General features: G+C 53.9%; 1 protein-coding gene across 1 annotated transcript in view; it reads right to left on the minus strand.

The window, feature by feature from the left end:
• NLRC5 (NLR family CARD domain containing 5) overlaps positions 1 to 12,099 on the minus strand; it is an 83,967-nt gene that overhangs the window by 33,147 nt on the left and 38,721 nt on the right. Inside the window, exons 9-19 of the mRNA XM_080828032.1 lie at positions 11,734 to 11,817; positions 11,526 to 11,615; positions 10,828 to 10,887; positions 9,308 to 9,373; positions 8,734 to 8,817; positions 6,640 to 6,723; positions 5,585 to 5,674; positions 3,496 to 3,564; positions 2,903 to 2,971; positions 1,934 to 2,017; positions 1,424 to 1,507 (exon numbers count right to left, since the gene is read on the minus strand). Of these exons, the coding sequence (XP_080684158.1) occupies positions 1,424 to 1,507; positions 1,934 to 2,017; positions 2,903 to 2,971; positions 3,496 to 3,564; positions 5,585 to 5,674; positions 6,640 to 6,723; positions 8,734 to 8,817; positions 9,308 to 9,373; positions 10,828 to 10,887; positions 11,526 to 11,615; positions 11,734 to 11,817 (864 nt within the window). The remainder of the gene's footprint in view (positions 1 to 1,423; positions 1,508 to 1,933; positions 2,018 to 2,902; positions 2,972 to 3,495; positions 3,565 to 5,584; positions 5,675 to 6,639; positions 6,724 to 8,733; positions 8,818 to 9,307; positions 9,374 to 10,827; positions 10,888 to 11,525; positions 11,616 to 11,733; positions 11,818 to 12,099) is intronic.

The following is a 12,099-nucleotide window of genomic DNA, read 5'->3' on the forward strand; positions in this document are numbered from 1 at the left end:
TGCCCTCTTTGTGGTCAGAGCCCAGGGCAGGGGAGGGCTGTCCCCAAGTCCTGACGACTCCCAGATGGCCAGAGGGTACCTCTTCTGACTCCCCATTATACAGATGGGGAAACTGAGGCCCAGAAAGTGGCAAGGTCTTACTCGAGATTATGAGACATGTTGGCAACAGAGCTGGGATTAGAACTCTGGTTCTCTGTGTCCACATGAATCTGGGGAGTGCTTTCAGGCCAGTGCTGTGCCTCAGTTTCCCCACCTGAAGGTGGGGCCCAGTGCAAAATGAAAATGCAAGGGCCCCTGTTCAAAAGGCAGGGACAAAGCTTTTCCTTTCTTCGGGTCTGACAAGCTGTCAGGGTGTTTTCTATTTGCCATTTAATGCTGCCCTCCTCTGGCACGGGCATGGGTAGGGGAGCGCAGATCTCATAGGCCGGGGCTCAGATGATTCCTCAGTACTGAGAAGGCCATACAGGGATTTGCCCCAAGGCACCAATCTACATATAATTTGCTTGCAATGCCCACAAACGGGCCCAGAACAGGAACAGAGGCAACCCCATCTTCCCAGATCCCCCAGAAAGACTGAGCAGGCAGGGCCCTCAGGTTAGAACTCATTCTAAAGTTGTAGCCAAAACCAAAGCCCCCCACCACGTTCACACTTTAAGTGTTCCCTGAGAACCTGGAGCCCAGAGATGTCATGGAACTTGCCTAAGGTCACACAGAGAACCCAACAGGTGCGAGCTCTCTCCTCTCACTTCAGCCCCGAAGAACTTAGGAAGAGGAGAAGGATATGTGGGAGCCCAAAACACAGGGGCCTTCTAGCATCCAGAAACTCTGGTCTGTTGCAGGCAAAGTCTGGAGGCTCCTGGTCACCTCCCAGGGCTTCCCTCCTGCATTGAACATCTCCCCCGTCTTTGCTCTCCAGCTGCCCTGAACATCCTGCCGGGGCGTCCTGTCTGGTACACATCCTCCCCAGCCAGCCTGTAGCCTAGCAACAGCCCCTCCCTGCAACCCAGGCCCAGAAGGGCTGCCAGTCATTAGGGTAGTTAACTAACAAACCGTTAGCTAATGCTTCCCACCCAAGCTCGCATGGCCCCAGGTGTCCTGGGCCTCCCAGAGAGCCTGTGCAGAGCCACAAAGTCAGGTTCAAGAAGTAAAACCTTAGATCAGCAGCTGGATCACTGAGTCCCAGAGGCCAGTCTCTCTTCCCTGAGACTCACAACAGTGAACTACCCTCTGTGAGCACTTCCCACGTGCCAGGGACGGGACTGGGTGATTGATGTGCGTTTTCTGATTCAATCTTTACAAAACCCCCAGGAAGGAATGCGACTGGACACAGAAGGCCCCCTACACTCACACACACACACACACACACACACACCCTCCTCCTGATGAGGACAAGCCTAGAGGCTTTTTCTAGTTGGCTACTTACTCCAGGGACTGCAGGGCCCCCAGCCCTGGGAGGAGCTGAGCCAGCTGGGCCACACCTTCGTCTCCCAGAGCGTTGCCTGAGAAGCTGGGAGGGGCAACAGGGAAAGCAGGTTAGCGGCGGGTGTACACACCCGGCTCTGTAGGAGCTCTGCGTCTCCACCTCTGTCGCTCAGTCACTCTGCTTCTCCCGAAACTGGCACAGGGCCCTGGGCGACCAGGCCAGGTCTCAACCGATCTCCCACCGGTCTGCTGGAGTTTCCCTCCTACCCAATTTCCATCCCTAGGCTTGTGACCCTTGGGGGTCAGGGAGGGGCTTCAGAGGGGGTCATATGTGGGGACCTATGTTTTAGGGGGAAGGGCTACCAACCCTGCCTGGCCTCTCTTAGAGGTTCCTGATTGCAGCAGGGAAACACCGCTGATCACAATCTTAAAAAAAGTCAAAACAAAACCACACAGACCAACACCTGCCGCCTGTGGGCCCCACCCCCACCCCCCACCAGCCACCACTCACTCCAGGTGACCGAGGTGGCAGCTTCCTCTCAGCGCCCTGCAGAGCTGCTCTAGGTGCTTGGCCTGCAAGCCGCAGTGTGTCAGCCTGCAGAGGAGGAAGCACAGCCCCTCAGAACAGAGGCAGTAGCGGCCACCGCCCCCAGGCATGCAGGCAGAGAGGCTGGAAGAAGAGGGACAGGGACGTGTCTGGCATCCAGAGTGACAGAGATGCACCAGCACACAGCACACACCTGACTGCCCAGGCAGCCGAGGGCCAGTCAGAGACACAGGGAGACCAAGATGGAGAGACACCGAGATGAGAGACAGCAGACACGGATGCAGAGACACACATGGACATGCACGCACGCTCGTGTGCTTATGCACTCAGGCACACATAGGGACGTGCACCTACACGCACACACACGCACCTACACACACGTACCCATACATGTGCACCTACACACACGCACCTACACATGCATCCACAAACACACACCTACACACACATGCACACACACCTACGCACACCTACACACATGCACACAAGGGCATCTACACATGTGCACACCTACATACATGCACACACACCTGCACACACAGCACCAGGGGAGGACAGAGAGACAATGACAGAAGGGGCAGCAAGCAAAGACAGAGAAACAGAAAATACAAGAGAAATAAGGAACAACAGAGACAGACAGACAGATTCAGGTGGACACAGAGTAAGAGAGAAGCCAGAACATGGACAGGAGCCCTGTAGGGGCTGAGCTCAGCCCCAGGAAAGCAGGTGACACATGTCCCCATTCTCGCCATCCAGAGTCCCCAACACCCATCAGCTGCTGGAAGCCAGGGGAGCTAAGATGAGTGGGGGGCCCCCGGGTGGGGAAGGTGGGAGGCAGGGAAGCCAGGCCACAACTCCTGGACAGGCAGGTCGTGTCCTCCAAGGAGCCCCTGGGGCTGGAGGCCTGTGACAGGCTTTGAGCAGAATCTGTACCTGATTGCTGCGGGGCGCGGGGGCGGCTCAGAGGGCATCTGGCATGTCAGGCTGACCGGCGGCGCAGCCCTGGAGGGACACATACCACGGCCGGGCTGAGCACACTCCCAGCCAGGCTCCGGCCTCAGCCTCACCACCCACCGTTCGGTTTCCACCCAGTCCCTGCTTCCACCCGGGCTTCTTGGCTTCCCGGCTGTGTGACCCGGGGTAAATCTCGCAGCCTCTCACTGGGACAAGGCATGGACATGGCTTTAACACGGCGTGTGCCAGAGGGAGCCAGAGGGAGCCAGACCAAAATCAGAGCTACGGGCCAAGCGATCTGCAGATCCTTGGGGTTCATGCCCGAGGGCCTCAGTGTCTGGCAAAAGGCTCCCTGGCTACCCCACCCCCACCCCAGGAGGCCATTCTGCGTCACAGGGAAATGGGGCGGCAGTCCGTCCTCTGGGCTGTGTCCCTTGCCAAGCCTGCTGGCTTCCTGCTCCTTTGTGAGTCTGTCTCGGTCCCCTGCGAGCTGAGTGATGCTGTCCAGCTGTGGAGGTCGGGGAGGGTCTGGGCCTGGCTCAGGACGGGGCCCGGATGATGTGGGGCCCTACCTGTCCCAGCTCCCCTTCTGCTCCTCCTGCTCTGGGGTAAACGTGAAGACCACAGTTTTGTGCAGCAGGCTGCCGAGAGAGGAGAGAGGAAGGAAACAAGAGGGTGACGGGGGTCCTGGGGCCGTTTTCTAAACCAGCCCGGAGGGACCTCAAAGGCGCCATCCCCGGCCTCTAGCTGAGGCCATTTCCCCTGACTCTGCTGTGACTTCCGAGCTTCTGGGCACCTGGAATCTTTCTACCACAGAGATTTAGCAAACTTACCAGCCCTCCTTTCCTGGAAAGCCCTTGAAAGAAAACTTCAGTTCTGCCTTTTCTCTGCCTCAGGCTGAAACCCTCCTCCCTGGGCTGTGTGAACCCTCAGGTGAGGGCACTCAACCCAGCACAGGGAGGTCACTGCCACAGGTCACTGCCAGCTCCAGGACATTGACAGTGCACACGGGGCTGTAACGTACAGTAGGAGCATCTCTAACCTCGACTATGTAAACGGACTGTTAAATACACATTTCTTTCTTTTCCTTCTTTCCGTCCTCCCTTCCTTTTTCAAGATTTTATGGATTTATTTGAGAGACAGTGAGAGAGAACACAAGAAGGGGGAGGGGCAGGCTCCCCGCTGAGCAGGGAACCTGATGCGGGGCTCCATCCCAGGACCCTGGGATCATGACCTGAGCCGAAGGCAGATGCCTAACCGACTGAGCCACCCAGGCGCCTCTAAATACACATTTCTCATTGCAGAGCTCATACCTCTTCCATGTGGAGAACTTTCAAATTATAGTAAAGAAAGAAGAAAATCAAGAAAAAATCACCCACCACCTCTTCCGCTGATAACATTTGGGAATGGGGTCTTAAAGTCTTTTGTTTTTAAAATGCTATGAGTGTTCTTTCTTTCTTTTCTTTTCTTTTCTTTTTTTTTTTTTAAATAAATGGGATTAAAGGACAGATTCTTATTTAAAAAGTAGTTTTTCAAGGGATAGGTGAAACAAGGGTGACAAAATGTTGATAATTATTGGTGGGAGCTGGAGTGTTCGCCATTCTCCCTACCTTTTGAGTATGTTTCAGAAGCTTTACTATAGAAATGGTGAATTAAAATTATACCACAGTCATCCCTCTAGACTAAGACTGTACCTATATCATTATTTTTCATTGAGTTTTTCTCTCCGAAGGTAATTCAGTTTACTTACCTTCTACCCAACGGCTATATATTTAAGGCATGTTCATTGTCCCCTATTATAACCAACACTGAGGTGAACATTCCTGTATCTAAATGTGTTTGCACCAGCTGATTCCTTTAGTGTAAATCCCTAGAAATGAACGGAGCACCATTTGGAACAAGGTGAGGATCCTTTATTGGATCATTACATACAGTTAATCAAGGTCCCCTCATCTCTCTTTTGGGTTAATCGGTGTCTCTCTCCTCCTTCAAGGGGTGTTTAAAGCAGGGACCACCCTACTTGGTTAGGAGCCCCTCGGGGTGGGGATTGCATTGATGGTAATAGCACCTGGCCTCAGCTCCCCAGACTGAATCCGGAGACTTACAGAAATAAGGTAAGGCTGGGCATGGTCTCGGGTCAGGTTTCCTAGAAGCAGAGCCTGAGCCTCCGAATGGGGTAGAGGGCCAAGCCTCACCTGATCACTTCTGTCTGTGATGTCCTGGGGGCCTGCTCTCAGGAGAAGCTGGTAAGGGACCAAGGGAAGCAGAACAGAGCAGGTCCTCAGCCTGATCCCACAGGGAGCTCTGAAGCGTAAAGGGCACCAAAGGTTTGTCCCACCTTCGGCAAGGCGGCTAGAGAGTGATGCCCCTGCTCTGTCATTGGCCACTCCTGGTTGGGGGAACTGGGAGGACAACCGGCCAGGTGTGATCTGTGGCTCCTATTAGCCTGAGGTAGTTTCCTGGAGAAGGTCTAAGCTGTAAGCAGCCAATTCATAGCAGCTGGGAAAAGAGGGTGTGGCCGGGCACCAGCAGCATCTCCTCCAGGTCCCAACGGCCTGGGCCCAGAAAGAATGCTAAGGTCTTAAAGAGGATGGTGGGAGAGCCCCAGAGCTCCAGGCTGGAGGGAGGAGTGGGTGACTGTGGTCCACTGGGAGGTCCTACCTGATGTGCAACTCTGCCAGGGTCCAGCACGTGCTCGCCACACTCAGCACACACTGTACCCCATCCACAGAGAGCCCGTTGTCGCTGAGGCTGTGGAGAGGAGGGGGAGGTGGCAGTCAGCAGGCAGCTCAAGTCCCCAGGCCTAGACGGCTCTAGTCCCCTCCTCCTGGCGCAGTAGCTTGCTGGCTAGTCACTCTTAGGATGTCCTGGGTCCTTAACCAGAGTGTCTCGAAGGATCCTGGCCCATGTGAATGAGCCAAGAGCTTCAGGACCTCACTGCCCCACTCAGAGAACAAGGTTCCACAGCTCGAGTGGGAAGAACTGATTCACCGTTTTCACCTCTCTGGGTCTGCCTCCTGGTCTGAAAAATCACCACCATTTTCATCCCATTTTACAAATGGAGAAACTGAGGCCCAGAGACATTAAATGATGTTGAGGCTACTAAGGGACAGAGTCAGGACTGAACTCCCAAGGCAAGGCCCCAAACCACTGTTACTCAACCTCATCATTCCCCTACCCGACCCACGCTGGATGCTAAGACCTCAACACACCCCACCCAAACCCAACCCCACCCAATACCGTGGGACACCACAGCACATCCAGCCGCCCACGACCCTTTCTTTCCATCCCAGCACCCCAACAACCCACCCCTTAATTCGGCACCATAGCCCCACCCTAACACGCCTCTTCCCACTCCAACACCCCAAAACCCACCCACCCCAAACCCTAATGCAACACGCAGTACAACACCCACCCCGCCCCAGGGCTGTTGCAAGGATGAACTAGAACACTAGCCATTGAAGTATGAGGAACCCGCTCTACGCACACGGGGGTTTTAGTTGTTGGAACCGAGACAGGGGCTCCTGCCAGAGGCAAAGGCAAGTCATGGGCAGGCTCCGCTCCAGCTTTGCTGGTGTTGGGGGAGAGCAGGTCAGTGGAGCAGCACTATCTTTGGCCACTGCAGGTGTGCAGACCAGGGTGCCAGGGTCTAGCTGGGGCTCTCTCCAGGGCTCTCCCCCACCCCCCACCCCCCAGCAGTGACGCCAGCGACTCACTCCAGACTCCTGGCGATGTGCAGCTGAGAGGCGGCCTCTGCCATCAGTCGACAGCCTTCATCGTCCAGCTGGTTTCCTGAAAGGCTGAGACAGAGGGGTCCCCATGCCTTGTGCCGTTGGGGTGGGGTCCCCCCCTTTGGCCTTAGCACTCACACAGTCCCTCCTTGACTTTAGGCAAAGCAGCACTCTGGTAAATGAGTCCTAATAATGATGGATACCGCAAGGCTGTGTATGATGAGTCAGTCCCGCACTGGCCCAGTTGCTTCTACCATTGCTGGGCATTTCATCCTCATAAGGACCCCGTGGGGCAGGCCCCGTTACTATCCTCATCTTACCGATGAGCAAATCAAGGTAGACAGAGGTTAAAGCACCTCTTGAAAGGTGGATCTGGGGTTTGAACCCAGATAGCCTAATTTCAAGGCCCCACCCCAGCTGCTTTTTTATGCTTCAACCTGTGTAATTGCTTCTTATGATAAACTCCATGATTTTAGGGGCATCAGATCTACCATGGGGATCAGGGAAGGTTTCCCTGATGTTGGAACTACTTGCTTGAAACACCAGGAGCTCAGTAGGTAAGGGGTAGGACAGAGATGGGGGAAAGGTGTTCCTGGTATTGGGAGCAGCTCATTCAAAGGTCCTGGGGCATAGCCCACTGGAGGAGCTGAAAGGAAGACACTGTGTAGGACTGAAGATTTCAGTGACAGGACAGGGTCAGATGGGGCTTGGTGGGCTGGAGGCAGCGTTTTGGATCACACAGGATTTTAGGATTTGGGCTTCACCATGAGCAGTGGGAAGGCATAAAGCGGGGGCAGGCAGCAGTGAAATGCAGGTCACTCTTTGCTACATGGAAGTGGCCAGTGTGGAAGCAGGGAACCCAGTGAGGAGGCTGATGGGTCATCTGGGCAAGGAGTGAGAGTGGTTTGGAGGTGGAAAGTGGATGAAAAGAGGGTAGTGTTGAGAGCTATGTAAGTGGTGGGTGGACGTGGGATGGGCTGGCTCTGGGGGAGGGTGCAGGAGCTGAGAGATGTCTGGACTGTGTAGCCGGGTGGGTAATGGGGCCATACTGCAGGTGAGAGCACCGGGGCAGGTGCGGGGGAGGCTCAGGCTTGGTGATGTCCTGTGTTTTGCAAAAACTTCTAATCCTGTCTTGCTTCTCCCAATGGGACAAGGTCAAGGTTCAAGCTCTAGTCACCAAGGTCCTCACCCATTCATCCTTCCCTAGGTTGGGGCTGCTCTCCTCACACCACCTTATGGCATTTCATCACTCCAGCCTCATGCCCATTTGATTTCCTGGGATGGTCCTAGCAAGGATCCCCTCCTGGGGACATGACAGGGCCTCTACCAATCCCCAAGCCCTACTCTCAAAGGAGCTGGGCATTAACAGAATTTCTCCAGCCCCAAAAGGGAAGGCAGTCTCACTGTACTCTGGGAGGAAGACAGGGGGAGGGGACCCTGATGGCTGTGCTTTGGAAGACACATGTGATGAGGTCTCTACTTTGCAGCTCTCAATGACACCGGTTACAAGGACGAGGCTGGTGGGAGTCAGACTGTCTGAGCTTGAACCCTGGCCTGGACTCTTCCTAGCTGTGTGACCTTGAGCAAACTTAACCTCTGTGTGGTTGAATTTCCTCCTCCATGAAGTGTGCATAGTAGTAATACTTACACATCTCAGAGATGGTAAAATCAAATGAGAGGATGTATGCAAAAAAGCCTGGTCGAGGGCAAGTGCTGAACAGTGGTAGCTGCCATGATGGTCTGAGTTCCCCAGGTTCTTTTTTTTTTTTTTTTTTTTAAGATTTTATTTATTTGACACAGAGAGAGAGATCACAAGTAGGCAGAGAGGCAGGCAGCAAGAGGGGGAAGCAGGCTACCCGCCAAGCAGAGAGCCTGATGCAGGGCTCGATCCCAGGACCCTGAGATCATGACCTGAGCCGAAGGCAGAGGCTTAACACACTGAGCCACCCAGGTGCACCTCCCCAGATTCTTAATGAGGCAGCATGCCCTTCCTTCCATCACGCGCCCAAAGTGGAGGCCCTTCAGACAGTGCCCTGCCCCCCACCCATCTCCCACCCCAGCACTTTCTGTAATACTCACTCCACTTCGTCCAGGCGGGGGCCTTCCTGGAGCTGGGCTATGAGCTCCTGCACGTCATGGACCCTGAGCTGACACTGCTGGAGCCTGGGGTGAGGGCGGACACAGAGGGGCTCAGGGCAAGAAGCTACACCACACCTCCTCCGGCCCGAAGGGCCACTGCTGGGGGCGGGAGCCAGGGGAGTCAGGAGGCAGTCAGACCGGGGTCTCATCCTGGTCCTGCTTCTTAGTAACTGGACAACCTTGGACAAGGCCCTTAACCTCACTTTCCTCCTCTATCAAATAGGAATAATAAAGTATACCTGGCAGGGTTTTCAAAAGAATTACAGTGAGAAAAGGATATCAAATACGACAGTGCCCAGCATGTAACAAGGGCCCATTAAATTAGTTGTAGTTATTGCCATTATGACAGAAGTTCCTTATTCAGGTCAGGATGGGTTATTCAAGTCCTTTCTCTGCCCCATGCCTGTTTTTCCTTTTAGCCTCCTCGCCCCTGCTATACTTCTCCTAGGAAGGCACCCTCCTCCACCCCCCTGCCATATCCCTCCCCTTAAGGCAATGGAGCCCACAGAGGTACCTGAGTGTCAGGCTTCTGCTCTGAGCCTCTTCCCTCTGGCCAGCATTTCCCTGCAGATCTGGCGCTCTGGCAAGAACAAATCCAACACTGGCCTCGTCTTAGAGTCCAGGGCCTGAAGGGCCAAACTTCTTACCTTGGGTTCCAAGAGCCCAGAGCACCACCCACAGGGAATGAGTAACAAAGATGGTTGTTTGGAGGAGCTAAAGGTGCTATTCAGCAAAGCAGCAGAGAGCAAAAGGTTTGAGGGCAAATAGACTTTATTCAAATTCTGGCTCTGCCAGAGCTGTGTGGCCTCGGGCAAGTCACTTCCCCTATCTGAGCTTCCATGGTCTCTTTTCCAAGATGGGATGACAATCTCTAACACACAGTGATTGAAAGACTAAAAATGAGACAACGTTCGGCCAAGCACCCAGAACGGGCACAGAATTGAAGCTTGGCAAGAAGTTGCTATTTCTATGTTGTGAAGCTCTCTATTTGTACATGCACCGCCTGTGGTTCTAAAGGCTGGGAGCACGGACTGTGGGTGGGTCCAGTCTGTGCCACCTCCAGGCTCTCTCCCACTGGGCCAGGGGACGAGTGGGAGCTGCAGACAAGCTGGCATGTTACTAGCCAGGTTTTCACAGACCTCTAGATTGGCACCATCTGACAGAACTTTCCACAATTAAGAGAATGTTTTATATCTGTGCCATCCACTGTGGGAGACACTAGTCTCCCACAGCCATTGAGTCCCTGAAATACGGCTAATGTGGCTGATAAACTTAAGTGTTCATTTTACTTAATTTTAATGAATATACACTTAAATAGCCACTAGTGGCTAGTGGTTACTATATTGGGCATCACGGCTCTCTACAGCCAGAGGGGAAAAAGATACTGATTCGACTAGATCATTGTGTGGGTGAGGAAACGGGAGCTCAGAGCAGGGAAAGGACTTGCCCAAGGACATACAGCATCATCTGTCTGTGAGTCTTGGTCAGTTGGGGAGGAGTACGAGAAAACCCAGTAGGAATGTTCTCTCACAGAAAGGCTGCTTCCCTTTCTTTGCCCATGCAGGACCAGCCAAACTGGAATCCATGCACAGCTGGATTAGCTGGCATCTGAGTGCCACCGGGATGTCAGCGGTGTTTTAATCACTTTCAGTACATTAATTCATTTCATCCTCAGAGTACTCTGAGATGTGGGTATCATCATTTCTCCCCCCCCCCACACACTTTTTTTTAGACGGAAGAGTTTTCCAGAGCTTTTCCCACATACTAACACCAATCTATACTCATGCCTTCCTTAAGGGCCTGACTTGCTCTGAGATTTCTGGGGATGCTCCCTCCAGCACAGGGACCAGATGTGGTCCAGATATGCTAGAGGAAGGTAAAGTCCTTTGTCAACTTTGAGAAGAGAGGCATTTCTCAGGGCAGCCCCACATTCCAGCTCTTCATAGGCTCTCTTGGCCATCTTACCCTGCCAATGGTTGAGCCCAGACTGCTCCTTGGAATGAGCCCAGACCCACCACCTCCCTAGGTTCTTACCCTTGAAGTTCTGCAGCAGTCTCTGTGGGCGGGGAAAGAAGGAAGATGAGGTCTGCCTCCCTGCAAGAGTCAGACACTGAGCCATGAAACCGCTGGACTGGAAACCAGCACATCACGCACTACCTGCACTCCCCATGCAGCCCCAGACATCCAGAGAAAGTCTATTTTATTATAACCAACAGAGAAACAACTGGCAGAAATGCCCCAAATCAGACAAGTAAAATTTGTGACTGTCGTTGCCTGATGAATCCGAGAGAGTATTTTTAAAAGTCAGGAAAACAATATGTACAGAGAAGACCTTTGAAATTAGGAATGCAAAGAGCTTTTGTGGGAGTTGCCGTATTTTAGGGTAAAGAGCAATGGCACTTGACCCACTCGGTAATCCGAACGGGGAAACTCCCCCAGTTCAGCACCATGGAGAGCGACCCGCGGCTCAGCCTTGCGCTACGCTTCCTAGATGTGCTGACCCACTCCTGCAACCGTCCGCCCCTCTATCCGTGCATCGTTCCGCTCAGCCACTATATACTGAGTACCAGGTGCCAGTCCTGAGCTGGGCTCTGGAGATACTGAAGTGAATAAAACAGATTCAGGCCCACATGCGTACGTATTGCAGACGTGGTGCTGCATTTCCCACTCCCTACACTCCCCTCCCTTTTTCTCAAGCCTCTGAAGACCCAGATCCCACCTCTTTGGCTCACCTGACCTGCAGGGTCCTGACAGTAGGGCATTCGACCGCTACCTTTGTCAAGCAGAGTAGCGTTGACACGGAGACGTTGTTGCGGCTCAGGCTGCAAGATTGTGGCGAGGGTATCAGGAGTGGATCCTATATCCCAGGGGCCCCAGACTTTCTTTGCGTTCCCAGGCTGGGGGCGGGGGGCTCAGGCAGGGGTTGGAAAGATTGCTTACTCAAGCTTCCGGAGCCGCGGCAAACAAGGAAGTACTTCCACGATGTTCAGCACAGCCCAATCCTTGAGCTGGTTGTCCTGAAAGCTGAGATGCCCAGCCCCTCAGCCATGGAGCTGGGGGACTTGGGGGCCCCAGTTGGCAGGTGACATGGCTGCCCCAAGTCAGAGGCCCACAATATGTTGGTGACCTGCTCCACAGTACCCAGTAGGCCCAGCTAGGAGAGGCCCTCTGCTGTCCTCACATCTGTCCCTATTCAGCCCCAACGGGGGACTTCCTGCCTCACGGACCAAGAGATCGGGATAACGAGCCGTGAAGGCCTCATGAGGTGGGATGAGGACACCCAGAACACTGCTCTTAGGGCTATGT

Source organism: Martes martes (assembly GCF_963455335.1).
Source record: "Martes martes genome assembly, chromosome: 17".
Classification (NCBI taxonomy): domain Eukaryota; kingdom Metazoa; phylum Chordata; class Mammalia; order Carnivora; family Mustelidae; genus Martes; species Martes martes.